The sequence below is a fragment of the Pristis pectinata genome, chromosome 13, assembly GCF_009764475.1.
Source record: "Pristis pectinata isolate sPriPec2 chromosome 13, sPriPec2.1.pri, whole genome shotgun sequence".
NCBI lineage: Eukaryota > Metazoa > Chordata > Chondrichthyes > Rhinopristiformes > Pristidae > Pristis > Pristis pectinata.
The window spans coordinates 47,117,156-47,133,403 of record NC_067417.1 but is presented as its reverse complement, the minus strand read 5'-3'; the positions used below and the strand labels follow the sequence as shown (position 1 = coordinate 47,133,403).

The window sequence follows — 16,248 nt, the reverse complement described above, 5'->3', positions numbered from 1 at the left end:
GCGGCTCTTGAACTCAATACCCCGACTAATGAAAGCCAACGCTCGATACACCTCCTTAACAACCCTGTCGACCTGTGTGGCAACCTTGAGGGATCTATGAACGTGGACCCCAAGATCCCTCTGTTCCTCTATACTGTTAAGAGTCCTGCCATTAACCTTGTATTCTGACTTTGAATTCGATCTCCCGAAGTGTATCACTTCACACTTATCCAGGTTGAACTCCATCTGCCACTTCTCAGCTCAGCTCTGCATTCTATCAATATCCTGTTGTAACCTACAGCAACCTTCTACACTATCCACACCACCAACCTTTGTATCATCAGCAAACTTACTAACCCACCCTTCCACATCCTCATCCAAGTCATTTCAGTGGATAACATTCTTTGCAAACTTAGTTTGTCTTCCCTCAAGTTTAGAAGGTCCAAGGTCGTTAGCGTTATAAAGAAATTTAATATTACAGATGGATTGTTCCCTCTGGCAGGGGGGAGTAGATACAAGGCTCATATTAGATCCACGCAGTGAAATCATCACACCCTTTTAATACACAGCATCATGGAATTGTGGAATTACCTTCCCAGAAAACTATAGATAGTGAGGGAAGAAAATGGGATGAATGTGAGATTAGTGTAAATGGGTGGTTGATGGTCAGCACAGACTCGGTGGGTCCAAGGGACAGCACAGCTTCTGTGCTGTCTCTTTCCATAACCTTATGACTATGAGTTAATTTAGGTTTTTAAATTGGCAATCACAGGTGCTTAGTCGGTAGGAGCAGCAAACCAAATTGCTCAAAGATGTGCAAATGGTGTTGAGGGAACTGAAATGGCAGAACAGGCTTGAGGGGCTGAATGGCCTCCAGTTGCTCCCATGCAGAATTGTCAAACAGATGCACTATGATTACTGTACCTCAGCAGTAAGTTGTAGATGGAGTTCAATGTACTGCACAGCTGTGCTTGTTAACATCCCTTCCAGATGATCTAATAACTGATGTCAGATATTCATGGGCGAGACTCTTTTGCTTTAGCAGGTTGACATTTTACTGCTGGTTAACAGATAAAAGTCCACCCAGTGGTGCAGTTCTGTCATTTATACAATTCAGGGGATGAGAGGGTTGTCAAAGAGTCATGCAACACCCGAATGCACTCAGATGGACGCTATAAACAAGTCTGAAGACACATGCAATGAGAACATGCATACACCCCTTCTCTCCACATCGCGGTCTCTGCAGGGCAATGGTAAACATTCTCCTATATGAGCAAATGTGTGCACAGAAATCTCCTGTGGCCACTGATTGTATAACAGCAGCTGTGCTCTATCCCAAATGTCTGTGGTGAGTGCCAGCTACCCATGCATGTCAGTAAGTCATGGCTATTGGACTGTTTCTCTGACACACGCCTGCACTCAAAGACTAAAATGGCTCAGGATAACAGTGGCTTCTCTTGGGAGCAGCCAGCCTGTCTGATGTCACTGACTTTTCCCTCGGAAAGCTGTTGAAGATAACTCGCAAAGTTCACTTTTGAATCCCCGAGTGTATTTGGAGCCAGTGTGCTCTTTCATTGCAAGTAATGTTATTGGAGGTGGCATGGGATCTCACAAAGACTGACGAAATTACAAAACCATTGGTGACCAGACCTTCAAAGCAAGGCTCTTCATCACTGCTTCCTCCCTTATGTTTTAAGTACAACTGCGCATCATTGGCTGTACATCATTGGTCGTAACTTGACATCATGAAAGAGGGTTCTTTTAAGTTTTTAAGTCTACTTTGTTATTTGTGATTTAGACATTTGCTTAGTAGAGGCTGCTCTTATACTGCTTAGAGCAAACACAATAATTCTGGTAAAACAATGTTAAACGCAGACAGACTAGACAATTGAGTCAAAAGGAGAGAGCCTATTTGACTGAACTAACCCCCCCCCCCCCGCATGCGCGCACATGCACGCACAAACGCACACACACACACACACACACACAATTTAATTGCAACAGAGGCACCTTGCACTTTAAACATCTCTACGTTTGTTTCTGGAACTCTCTGTCGCTTTGCAATTATGATTGGGAAAGCAACTTGAGAGCAGATATGTGAAATCTCACGAAATCACAGATAAGGTGGATTTAACACCAAATGCCTGTTTGAAGGCTGGTCTTAATTTTCTGTGCATAATGTAAAATGCACCATTGGAAAGGTGCCAGAGAGATGCATCACTTCAGTCTGTTCTTGCTCCATGGTACTTACTTCTTATCCTGACTTCATTCTTTTCCCATTTAACCATTCAGCCCATCGAGTCTAATGCTGGTTCACAGAGCAATCCCATTCCCCCAGTAATGTTCCCTATAACCTATTCTCCTGACATTCCCATCAACTCCGCCCAGATTCTGCCACTCACCTACACACCAAGGGCAATTTACAGTGACCAATTAACTTACCAACCCACGCGTCTTTGGGAAGTGGGAGGAAACTGGAGCACCCAGGGGAAACCCACGGGGTCACAGGGAGAATGTGCAAACTCCACAGACGGCATCAGAGGTCAGGATTGAACCCAGGTTGCTGGAGTGGTGAGGCAGCAGAAACAGGGACAGGCCATTCAGCCCCTCCAGTCTGGTCTGCCGTTCGACAAGATCATGTCTGATGTCTTACTTCAGTGTTGCTTTCCTGCACTAACCCCGTTGATTCCCTTGTTTGAGTTGCCATTCCATAACCTCTTGGGTTTTGCATTGGTAATCAGCTCTTCATCCCGGAAATCATTATCTGTCGTTTGATTTCTCTGCCGTCTATCCTACTGCAAACCTTCCCTATTTCTTCCCTGCTCTATCACCCCACCACATCATTGGCGTTTTAAGACTTCCTTAATTCTATTTTTTTCCCCAGTTCTGATGGAAGGTCATCAACCTTTGACATGGTTTCTCTCTCCACAGAAGCTAAATGTTTCCAGCATCTCCCCCCTTCGTCTCAGAGAGACACGAGTAGGCTACAGATATGACACTTAGATTTATAGGGGAAGTTAGGAGAATGTGATTAAACTCCAGTTTAGTTCAACAGTAAATGCTACCAAAGAAATCAGATGATTGATTTCCTATAATTTTCCAAGCCCAAGTATTTATGAAGTGTGCAAGAGCTGGGCTGCAGGGGGGTTGCTGGAAGGCTAATCCTTTTCTGAAACCGGAGGAATCGTCCAACATGATCAACATCGCTGGCTCAGTGCTCTGCGTTGTGCGGTGGAAGTCACGCTCACGGCTCCTCACGAGCTATACAGCTGTGAGGTGAAGCTACCTGATGGGGAGACGAAGAGAAGAATTAATCCTCTTCTTCAGCAGTGCCTTGGGGTCCTTTATCCATTCTGAGTTGGCTGATGAGGCCAATGTGGGTGCCCTGTAGACTCTTTCATAGATGGGGCATATGGTGGTTGACGGGGCAGGCACTTATGCTGGGCCTCTGTGTGCTTGAGATTCCCAATATTATCCTGAAATGCTCCACTTTGAGCAATCATGGGTCAGCAATCCCCAGGAAACAGTGAGGATTTTGCATTTCTTCCAGGAGGCTCTCAGGACATCCTTGAACTATTCTCTCTGTCCGCTTGGTTATCTTTTCCCATGACACAGCTCATATGTGACTGACATAATCTGCTCTGCATAGTCAAGTGAGAATAACTAAAGACTCAATACTGGGGATGCTAGCCTGGGAGAGGATGCCAGCCTGGGAGAGGATGCCGAGGTTGGCTCATTTGCCCTTCCAGTGAGTTTGGAGGATTTTTTGGAGACAATACTCGCAGATCGAGGTGCCACAGCACAAAGAGTCCAGCCACCTTAACACTGGGTCATGGGAACAGGAGGATCCACCAGTCCAGCCACCTTAACACTGGGTCATGGGAACAGGAGGATCCACTAGCTGTGCACACTTAAATAATGTAAACATTGTGGAGCGTCTGGAAAGAGCCAACATATTTTCCTGGAATCATTTGTCTGTGAGGAATAAAGTGGCTTCTTAGAAAATCACTGATGCACACAAATACCCACACATACACAAACACACACAGACGCATAAACATACACAGGTGAACACACAAGCACATGCATGTGTAAATGCACATGCACACACACATGCATATATCCACACACACACACACACACACACACACACGCATATATCCACACACACACACACACGCATATATCCACACGCATGCACGCACACACACACACGCGCGCGTGCACACTAGACATCCAGGACTAAGCTATCATTTGCTTTGTTAAAGCTCCTTAACACCTCCTTCAGTTTACCCTGTGAAGCTGGGCAGAGAGCCATTGTTGCCTGCAGCGAAGGATCACTCTGAACGTGACATTTGACTATGAAAAATCTCCAGCGGAGTCATCACTTTTTTTAAAAATAGAAGCAGACACAACAGGATAGCAATTCCGTTAAACCCTATTAAACAGCATCTTAATTCCCAGCTTGGAATAAAGACAGCTGCATGGTTGTTATAGCCATGCTATCTAAGCTTCTAATCTACAGGACTACAACGCATGCTATGAATTATGTTGCTGACAGATCCTGGCTTTTAGTAAAACTGAATTAGAATATATATACACCTATTCAAGCTTGCCACAGTAGAAATCTTGGCCTTAAAGGGCCAATGACGTAATTGCAAAATTGTTATGGTTAGCTCATTGACTTGGTTGCTGCTGTTTTGAAACACACAGGCGCATTGGAAGGCGTGTAATATCACCACGGGCTGTTTTTCTGCCCAATACAGTTCTGCCCTCCCTATTCTGCCCTTTTTAGAGCCACTGTATAAACAGCAGGAGAGCAGAGGAAGCAGGAAGGACTTTTGAGGTACTTGAGACACTGGTTCTGCAAACATGCTAAAAAAAATTCTTTCTCAGCTGCCGGTGGACAGTTCTCTAAATGGATTCCCATACAGAGCAAAGTAAAAGTCCAGGGACTCTCCGTAAGCTTCACTGCTCAGTCCTGGCCCCATTGTGCTCCATTTTCTTCACATCCGTTTGCACCAAGTGCCACCTTCTATGAATTACTGCAGCATTTGATCGCCATCTGTCCTATTCCTGATCTACTCACAGGCAATTTGAGCGAGGGGAAGAGCCAAGGGCGACGGCGGCAAGGCAGAGCGAGGAGGAGAAAGGGGAGAGAACAGGACAAGAGAGGGAAGGAACAGAGGGGTGAAGATGAAGAGAGGAAGGGGCACAGGAGAGAAGAAGGGGGAGCAGAGAGAAAAGAGGGTACCAGAAAGAGCGGGAAGCAGGGAGAGGAAGGAGAAGCAGAGAGAGGAGGTAGTGTAATGAGGAAGGATTAATAAAAGACCTTGTGGCAAACAATCCCCGAGGAGGTAGTGACCAATTATTTTCCAGATGCAGTTTAAGGATGAACACCGCAGCACCAAAACCACTGTCTTCAACTTAGAGAAGAGCAATTATAATGGTACAAAGCTGGAATTGTCCGAGGTGGACTGGAAAGGTCAGCTGAGAGACAGGTCGGTAGATGAACAGTGGCAGATATTCAAACATCTGGCCCATAACACTCAGTAAGCAGTTATCCCAATTAGAAAGAGGGATTCCATGGGGAAGAGGCACAATCTGTGGTTAACAAAGGAGCTCGAGGATAATGTTAAATTGCAAAGGAGGACAAAGATATGGGCAATGGTTGGTGGTAGGCTAGAGAACTAGTGGTTATAATCCAGCGGTGAAAGGCTAAAAAGCTCTTAAGAAAGGTGAAAATTGATTATGAGAGAAAGCTTGCGTGTAATATCAAAACAAACAGTACGAGTTTCTGTGGATATATAAATGGTAGGAAGGTGGTGAAGGTGGTGAAGGTAGGTGTGGCACCTTCAGAGACCAATTAAATAGTTGTTAAACAATGAATTAGTAACAGGAAACAAAGAAATTATGATTTTTTTTGCATTAGTCTCCACTGATGAGGACACTGCAAATATCCCGAAGATATCATATGGGCTAATTTCAACTAACATGGTTTTATGAAAGGTAAACTATGCTCCACACATTTTCTCGAATTCTTTGAGAGTGTGACAGGGATGGTTGATAGAGGGGAACCTGTAGATGTAGTGTATTTAGATATCCCAAAGGCATTTGACAAGGTGCCACATAAGAGGGGCTGGTGCATAAATTAAGAGCCCAAGCTATTGGAGGAAAACTACCTCGATAGTTACTTGAACTGCACCTCCTCCTACTATCTCCTGTGAGGACACCACCCACTTCCCTCAGTTTCTCTGTCTCCGCCATACCTGTACTCAAGAGGCTTTCTACTCTAGGACTTCTGAAACACCCTCCTTCTTCAGGAAACGTGGCTTCCCCCTGCTGTGGTTGATGGAGCCCTCACACGCATTTCCTCCACCTCCTTCTTAACCCCTCTCTTCCCAGACAGAACGGAGATGGAGTTCACCCGGTCCTCACGTTTCACTCCACTGTACTCCGCATCCAGCACATCATCCTTCGCTTCCGCCAGCTCCAACGTGATCCTGGCACCAGCTCTCCCCCTCGTCTCAGTGACTCTCTGGTCTGCTCATTCCTTTCCACCTAACCCTCCCCATCCCCTCATACTTTCCCCTGCAGCCACAGGAGATCCAACACATTCCCTCACCTCCTCCCTCACCACCATCCGGGGACCTAAAAAACCCTTCCGGTAGAGGCAGACATTCATGTGGACCTCCTCCAAACTGGCCTATTGCACTTGGTGCCCGCAACGTGGCCTCCTCTGCATCGGCGAGACCAAGTGCAGACCAGGCAACCGTTTTGCGTAGTACCTGTACTCTGCCCTCAAAGGCCATCCTGAGCTTCTGGTTGCATGTCATTTGAACTTCCTATTCCCATTTCCATCCCCGCCTGCCTGTCCTCGGCCTTCTCCACTACTACAGCGAGGCTAAACACAATCTAGACGAACAACCCACTAGGGTAGCTCACAACCCAATGGTATTAACATTGATTTTTGTTTCTAATTTCAGGTAACCCAAACCCCAGTAGTTCCTTTCCTACTCCCACCAGTCCATCCAGGTTCTCTCTCTCTTTGTCCACCAGTTCCCCTCATCCTCCTGACTCTTCGTTACCTCAACATCACCCTCTCCTACCTGGGTCCACCTGCCCATCATCCACATACCTATCTACCTGGGTCTCTTCTCACTTGGCCTATCTCTCCTATCCCCTGTCCCATCTGGTTCAATCTGCCCAGCGTCCTTCCACCTCTCACCTACCAACCATCACCTATCTGGTGCCACCTGTCATCGAACTTTTTGTATACTATCTAGCTTCTGCCTTTAACCTTCCCCCTCACTTCTATGTACTGGCTATCTCCCCTCTACACTCTCAATCCTGACGTGGGGTCTCGATCTGAAGTGTTGACAATCCCTTTACCTCCACAATTGCTGCTTGACCTGCTGAGTTCCTCCAGATTCCAGCATCTTCAGTCTCTTGTGTCTCCAAGGTATTGGAAGAAGTGTGTGAGCATGGATTGCAAACAGGTTGTTGTGTAGAAAAAAGAAGAGTTGGAATAAATTGGTTCTGCTCAGGCTGGATATAACTAGTAGAATGCCCCAGGGATCTGTTCTTGGCTCTCAATCGTTTATTATTTACATTAATGACTGGAGGAGGGAGTGGAATGTAAGGTTTCCAAGTTTGCCAACGTACAAACGTAGGAGGAAGGGCCTGTTGTGATGAGGACATTGTGATTCTGCAATGGGATATGGGTAGATTGAGTGATGGGGTGAAAACCTGGCAAATGGACTCTAACGTGGGGAAGTGTGAGGCCATGCACTTTGGTAAGAGGAACCAAAGGGCGGACTGTTACCTAAATGGAGAGAGACTGTAAGTGAGTGAAGTTCAGAAGGGATCGAGGTGTTCTGCTGCATGAACCACAAAAAGTTACCAGGCAGGTCCAACAAGTGATTAGGAAGGCAACCAGCATCCTGGCCTTTATTGCGAAGGGGTTGGAGTTTAAGAACGGGGAGGTTTTGTTCCGGTTGTACCAGGGTGTTGGTGAGGCCACACCCGGAATACTACGTGCAGTTTTGGTCTCCTTACCTAAAAAAGGATGTAGTAACATTGGAGTCAGTCCAAAGCAGATTCACCAGCTCAATCCTGGGATGAGAGGGTTGTTCTATCAGGAGAGGCTGGACAATCTGGATCTGTATTCCGTGGAGTTTAGAAGAATGAGGGGTGACCTTATTCAAACATATACAATCCTAAGAGGGGCTTGACAGGGGAGATGTTGAGATGTTTCCACTGGTGGGAGAGTCACGCACAAGGGGACACAGCTGCAAAATAAGGAGCCAGTCATTTAAAACTGAGGTGTGTAGAAATGTCTCCTCTCAGAGTGCAGTGAATCTCTGGAATCCTCTGTCCCCGAGGGTGGTGGGGGCCGAATCATTAGATATAGTTAAGGTGTAGATAGAGTCAGACAGCACGGAAACAGGCCCTTCAGCCAAACTGATCCATGCCAATTCCCATCCAAGCTAGTCCCACTTGCCCGTGTTTGGCCCATATCCCTCTCAGCCTTTCCCATCCATGCACCTTTCCAACTGCCTTTTAAAAGATGTTATTGTACCTGCCTCAACCATGTCTTCAGGCAGCTCCCTCCAAGTACTAAATGCTCTCTGTCTGAAAACATTGCCCCTCAGGTTCCTGTTAAACCTTTCCCTTCTCACCTTAGACCTATGTCCTCTAGTTTTTGATTCCCCAACCCTGGGGAAAAGACTGAGTGCGTTCACTCTGTCTATGCCCGTCATGACTTTATATACCTCTGTAAGCTCAGCCCTCAGTCTCCTCCACTCCAAGGAATAAAGATCTAGCCTGTCCAACCTCTCCCTATAACTCAACCCCTTGAGTCCTGGCAACATCCTTGCAAATCTTTTTTTGGACTCTTTCCAGTTTAATAACATCTTTGTTAACAGCAGGGTGACTAAAACTGAACACAAAACCCTGGATAAATATTTGAAAGATTGAGGAATTGGAAGTTATGGGGAATTGGCACAGAAGGGGAGTTGAGGCCAGCGTAGATCACCCATGACCACATTGAATGGTGGGGCAGGCTTGAGGGGCCAAGTGGCCTACTCCTGCTCCTATTTTCTTGTGTTCTTGGGAAAGGGAAGCAGAGAGAGAGGGTGGAGGGGGAAACGTAGAGAGGAGGGTGGGGGGAAGTAGGGAGAGGAGAGGGGAAGTAGGGAGAGGAGAGGGAAGCAGAGAGGAGAGGGGAAGTAGAGAGAGGAGTGGAAAACAGAAAGAGTGGGAAACAGAACGAAGAGAGGGAAACCGAGAGGAGAGAGGAAGTAGACAGTAGAGGGAAACTGAGAGGAGGGAGGAAGCAGAGAGGAGAGGGAAGCAGAGAGGAGGGAGGAAGTAGACAGTAGAGGGAAACTGAGAGGAGGAAGGAAGCAGAGAGGAGAGGGAAGCAGAGAGGAGGGAGGAAGTAGAGAGGAGAGGGAAGCAGAGAGGAGGGGGAAGCAGAGAGTAGAGGGAAGCAGAGAGGAGGGAGGAAGTAGAAAGGAGGGGGAAGCAGAGAGTAGAGGGAAGCAGAGAGGAGGAAGTAGAGAGGAGGGGGAAGCAGAGAGGACGAGGAAGCAGAGAGGAGAGGGAGGAAGTAGAGAGGAGGGGGAAGCAGAGAGGAGAGGGAGGAGATAGAGAGGAGGAGGAAGCAGAGAGGAGAGGGAGGAAGTAGAGAGGAGGAGGAAGCAGAGAGTAGAGGGAAGCAGAGAGGAGGAAGTAGAGAGGAGGGGGAAGCAGAGAGTGGGAAGGAAGCAGAGAGGAGGGAGAAGCAGAGAGGAGAGGGAGGAAGTAGAGGAGGGAAAAAAACTAAAGTGTGAGGCAGGGAAAAATTCAAAATATTTTGTTGTTTTTTACAAAAATAAATAAAGATAAAAATAACCTGAATGTCATGAATTAATTATTATATCCAGAAATATACTGTAACATGCTGATAATTGCACGCGCTGAGGCAAATGTGTTTCATTAGTTCGTGCTGTGGGCACTTGCTCCGAGCAGTAGCACATACTGACCAGACACACGTCAGCCTTTGACAAAACCTCTGCAGTCCCAGTGTGGAAAGATGCACAAAAGATGCACAGAAATAAAATTGGCCTCATTATATGATAGTCTCAACTTGCCTGAAGGGTCTAGGCGACATAAGTTAGCACCCTCTGTTATTAATGGAACCATTTCACTCAGTGGCAAGATTCTGCAAATTCCCAATGTCGAGAATCATTCTTCTGAGTTATATTGTCATGTGGAAGGCAAGGTGACCCAAAAGATTTCACGAGCAACTGCATCAAGTGCTGTGATCCCATCCCATACAGATTTCAAAGGCTGCAGTCTTTATGCCTCAACATAGTCTGTTACTCTGAGAGGATATTGCTGCATGTGACAATTACCCTCAACGTAACATGGGCGGGGAGAGAAAAAAAGAATGAGATGGGCTTCGTCTTTCTCTCTCTGCCATAGAACGAACTCCCAGCTTCAGGGGAGACCATAAGATACAGCAGCAGAATTAGGCCATTCGGCCCATTGTGTCAGCTCCGCCATTCAATCATGGCTGATTTTTTTCCTCTCAACCTCAATCCCCCTCCTTCTCCCCGGAGAGTGAGGGGAAGGTGAAGGCTGAGGGTCCATCAACATAGTTACCATGATTGGTTGAGTTTGATGCATTTCCAGCTGACCAACCTAACTTGGGTGATTCTAGCCTCCTCTAAGCTGGGTTAATGGATGGGGGTGGGGGGGGTGACCTCATCAGTGAGGAGGGCAACGTCCGCCTTAAGGAGGAAGACCAGGAGGAGCGGAGGCGAAGATAACACTGGGAGAAGTTGGACTCACCCTGCTCAAGCCGCAGGTCCCGCCAGCTGATTGCAGAGTGGCACTGAAGACGATAGAGGTGCCGCCAGTCCAGAGCATCTCTGCCCCCTGGCTGGAGGCGGATGCGCGGTGGGAAGCAGTCTGCGGGAAGACAAAGATGGAGAGAAACAACGTAAATCCAACAAGTCAAGCAGGATGTGGAGCAGCGCAACAAAATGAGCACAGGTATCGCTGAAGAAATGCCGACAGTACAGCCTCATTCTCCTCTGCTGTTTTGGAGGGAAATCAAAGGCTGCCTTCAAATCGCGGCGCGTAACATTTCAATTCTCCTGCCAGAAGGACAGCAAGAGGCCAGGCATGCTCTGTCCTACACCTGCAAACGTGGGATGTCTTCTCCCAACATTCCCACCGCCGTTAGCTCAATCCCAAGGAAAAGAAGAGAATGGATGAACATCTCCAAAGCAGTTTCTTGAACTGCAAGGTAACATTACTGCACAACAGCGCATGGCACCCTTGCTGTCACAGGGGTAGGCTCCTTATTTATGTGCTAACCTGACATCTCATGTGCCGACGAAGTGCTGCAATGTCAGAGGGTTACTAATCTGAAGCTCCGACTGCGTTCTCAGAATACCACCACGCTATTCAAAGAGCAGGAAAGAGTGTTCCCTGGTAGCCCTGGTGAACATCCTTCAACCGTGGTCAAACAGATTACACAACAATATAAGAACTAGCAGGAGACTTGTGTTTCTTTTTTCTAAAAATTTTTTTAAAAATGTTAGTTACAGCGTGGTAACAGGCCCTTCCGGCCCAACGAGTCCGCGCCGCCCATTTTAAACCCAAATTAACCTACCCGTACGTCTAATCCATTTTATGGCCATGCTCATCCAACTGTTGGTGGGAACTTCCAAAAATTGGCTGCTATGTCTCAGAAAAACAGTAACCACACCTCAAGAGAAGTTAATTCACTGTAAAGTACATTGCGATGTACCTAATGTGCCAAAAGTACACAGTACAAATACCATCTTCTATTTTTGCTGCACAGTTTGCCTTCCAAAAATGTTTCGATCATTTTGAGTATGAGTCAGGAAGTCATGTTGCAGCTATATAAAACTTTGGCTAGGCCGCACTTGGAGTATCGTGTGCAATTCTGGTCGCTCCATTACAGGGAGGATGTGGAGGCTTTGGACAGAGTGCAGAAGAGGTTTACCAGGACGCTGCTTGGATTAGAGGGTATGAGCAATAAGGAGAGGTTGGACAAACTTGGATTGTTTTCACTGCAGTGTTGGAGGGTGAGGGATGACCTGACAGAAGTGTATGAAATTATGAGAGGCATAGATAGGGTAGACAGTCAAGTCTTTCTCCACAGATTAGAAATGTCAAATACTAGAGGGCATAGGTTTACAGTGAGAGGGGGAAAGTTTAAAGGAGATGCGCGGGGCAAGTTTTTTTACACCAAGAGTTGGAGGTGCGTGGAACAGGCTGCCAGAGGCAGTGGTGCAAGCAGATACGACAGTGACGTTTAAGAGGCTGTTAGACAAATATGCAGGGAGTGGAGGGATATGGATCACGTGCAGGCAGAAGAGATTTAGTTTAATTTGCCATCGTGTTTGGCGCAGACATTGTGGGCCGAAGGGCCTGTTCCTGTGCTGTACTGTTCTGTGTTCTATTTAGTTCAAATCTAGATGTTTGCCAAGCCTCACTTCACTGCTGGCGGTGGGGTGGGGTGGGGTGGGGGTCCCTTCTCTGGCACGGTACTTCTTGCCTGCCTTGTTTCAGGTGGCAGAGCGCTGTGGCTAGTAGAGCTGATGCCTCGACAGCTCCAGTAGCCCGGGTTCAATCCTGGCCTCTGGTCTGTGTAGGAGTTTGAACGCTCTCTCTGTGACTGTGTGGAATTTCCCCCAGGTGCTCCGGATTCCTTGCACATCCCAAAAACGTGTGGGTTGGTAGCTTAATTGGTAGCCATAAATTGTCCCAAATGTGAAGGTGAGTGGTAGAACCTGGGGGGAGCAGAAGCAAAGTGAATAAAATGGAATTAATTGAAATGGGTGTATGATAGTGAGCATGGACTTGATGGGCTGAAAGGCCTGGTTCCCTGCTGTATGACTCCATTTTCCTATTCCTCCCCATCTCTTCAGATGGATGACATATCTGTAGTGAATGTAAGGAGCATTAAAACTGCAGAAACATCCTTACCGACTTTTGAAACAAAGTGTGTGCTGTTCCAAACTCTTACATTCTATGTCCCAACCTACGAAGGCAGACTTGCCATATGCCTTCTTCGGCACCTTATCCACCTGTCTTGCCACTTTCAGGGCATGATGGACTTGAACCGCAAGATCTCTTGGTTCGTCAACAAAGGCCCTACTGCTTACTGTGTACGTCCTACCCCTATTTGGTCTCACAAAATGCATCATCCCACACTCATCAGGATTAAATTACGTCTGCCAGTGCTCTGACCAACTTTCCAACTGATCTGTATCCTGCTATGGACTCAGATAACCTTCCTCATTATCCTCAACACCACTGATTCTCAAGAATTTCCAGGAGCCAAATTTGCAACCAAGTAGGGGAGCATTTTGTAAACCAGTTGACTCATACAAAAAGAAATTATCATGAATCTCTGGATATGATCATTATCGGCAACCTGGAAAAATATTCTGTACAAAAGACTCTCAGTCATACTGTGCTCTTCACATTGCCAGGACCTCCTGGAGCACCTCAGTGCAATAGAGTACGTCCACAGTGTTGTTACCATCATCAGTTTGGCAAATCTTGCAGCTGACTGGGACCCACAAACTACGGTGATTGGTTAAACCTATGCTTTGATGCTCCTGGATGAGATATAAATGTTGATCAGGACATTGGCAATGGTAATTGGTTTACTGTCGTCACATATTAGGAGAACGCTTCAATAATAATGCACTATTCAAAACCATAAGTGATCCATGATGAAGGCAAGAGAAGTTAATGTCAAATCTCCAGTGGCACAGTGGACAGTCTTGCTGCCTCACAGCTCCAGTAACCTGGGTTCGATTCCGACCTCCGGTGTTGTCTGTGTGGAGCTTGCATATTCTTCCTGTGACTGTGTGGGTTTCCTCCCACAACCCAAAGACGTGCGGGTTGGTGGGTTAACTGGCCGCTGTAAATTGCCCCTGGTGTGTCGGTGAGTGGCTAGAGATTCAGTGGGTAGCTGATTTACATACCTATCAACTACCCACTGAATCTCCAGCCACTCACCGACACGCCAGGAGAGGATAGATTACAGGGAAACAGGTGGTGGAATGGGACTGATGGGAATGCTCAGAGAGCCAGTCCAGACTTGACAGTCTGAATGGCCTCCTTCTCTATTATAAGGAAATACGAAAAATATACAAACTGTTAATTAGATCGTAACTAGAGGGTGTTGGAATGCTCAGTTTATGAAGGATTTCAAGAGCATGGGGAAAGTGATAAGAGATTGATTAGGATGATAATCTGGGATGAGAAGTGTTAGTTCCGAGGACAAATTAGACTCCTTTCCATTAGGACAAATATGATCAATCGACCACGTGAAAGACATACAAATATATGAGCAAATCTGATGTAAAATTGGTGCTACTTGACAGTGAGACATTAGCTCAAAGCTCAAGACCATTACCAAAGTCAATGGGAAGGGTTTGGAATTATTTTCAAATGGAGGTTTGATGTCATAAAATTGAAGCAGCAAAATCCACAAAGAGCTTTAAAAAGGCAAGTGGGTAAACATTTGTAATATTAACAATTAAGAGAGAAGAGTGTGAGGGAATGAGACAAAGTTAAAAGAGTCTTCACTGAGCATGCAAACCCTAATGGAAAATTCTATTCAAAACTCCACAGGATCGTATATGTTCATTCAATCAAGCAACCCAAGGCCTTGGCAATACACCAGCCAGGTAGCACCCCCACTAAAGCACTCAAAGATGAACACAGGAGATGTGCTCAAGGATCTGGGGTTGGTTTTATAATGCTTCCGATTCACAGTCAACGGAGCACCAACCAAGGCAAGCAAGAGTCAAGCATTTGCCCTGGCATTGACATCAACATTGATCATCTGGTGACTTGACATGAGAAGGAACTCCTATTTATTAAACACAAGAAAATAGGAGCAGTAGGCCACTTGGCCCCTCTAGCCTAACCCGCCATTCAATATGATCATGGCTGACCCATGCCAGCCCAGCTCCTCCTCTGAATCCAGTTCCCCATAACCCTCAATTTTATCTATCTCCACCTCAAATATATCTAATTATCTGGCCACCACCCTCAGAGGCAGAGAATTCCAGAGACTCACTACCTTCTGAAAGAACAAATTTCAATTTTCAATGACCAGCCATGTAGTTTGTAGCGATGGCCCCTTGTTGGTGACTCTCCCACAGGTGGAAATATCTCAACATCTACCCCCTCAGGATCTTATATGTTTGAATAAGGCCACCCCCTCATACTTTGAAACTCCAAGGACACAGGCCCAACCTGTCCAACCTCTCCTGATAGGACAACCCTCTCATCCCAGGAATGAGCCTGGTGAATCTCCTTTGGACCATCTCCAGTGTTACTACATCCTTTTTTCGGTAAGGAGACCAAAACTGTGCGCAGTATTCCTGGCATGGCCTCACCAACACCCTGTACAACTGAAACAAAACCTCCCCATTCTTAAAATCTTGTTGGACTTGCCTGCTGACTTATTGTGATTCATGTACTAGAACAACTAAATCCCTCTGAACTTCACTGGTATGCCGTCTCTCTCCGTTTTGATAATAATCCACCTTCTGATGAAGTGCATGACCTCACACTTCCCCACATTAGACTGCACTTGTCAGGTTTTTGCCCAGCTTGAAGATCCCTTCACCTCATGAATAAAGTTAAATGGTCCATGAAACACTCTTTGAAGTGAGCCTGACAGAAATGCATTGCAGTGACATTCTACACCAGGTCAGCAGTGTCCAGGTGGTTGTTGCAGGCTAGAACCATGGTGAAGGATCAACAATTGACCACTGCGCCCATCTGTGATGTGGGAAATCGGCAAAGGATCCCGCACCTCACGTGAAACGGGACTGGAAGGAAGGCAGCCGATTCTCCTGGTTTGCCCTGAAATCTCAGGGACAGAAACTGGGACACTCAAAGATGGTTGTTTTATGCCTACAACATAAAACAGTACAGCACAGGAACAGGCCTTCGGCCCACGATGTTGTGCTGAACTAATTAAACGCCTAACTAAACTGGTCCCTTCTGCCTACACGACGTCCCATTCTCTGCACATTCACATGCCTATCTAAGAGCCTTTTAAATGCCTCTACCACCAGCCCTGGCAGCGTATTCCAGGCACCCACCACTCCCTGTGTAAAAAAACTTGACCTGCACACCTCCTTTGAACTTTCCCCCTCTCACCTTAAATGCATGCCCTCTGGTATTGGACAGTTTGACTCTGGGAAAAAGATA

General features: G+C 46.6%; 1 protein-coding gene across 4 annotated transcripts in view; it reads right to left on the bottom strand.

Moving 5' to 3' along the window:
• LOC127577400 (RNA-binding Raly-like protein) overlaps positions 1-16,248 on the bottom strand; it is a 666,428-nt gene that overhangs the window by 438,589 nt on the left and 211,591 nt on the right. For all 4 annotated transcript variants that reach the window (XM_052028581.1, XM_052028582.1, XM_052028579.1 and 1 more), the window contains exon 2: positions 10,819-10,938. In XM_052028581.1, the coding sequence (XP_051884541.1) occupies positions 10,819-10,938 (120 nt within the window). The remainder of the gene's footprint in view (positions 1-10,818; positions 10,939-16,248) is intronic.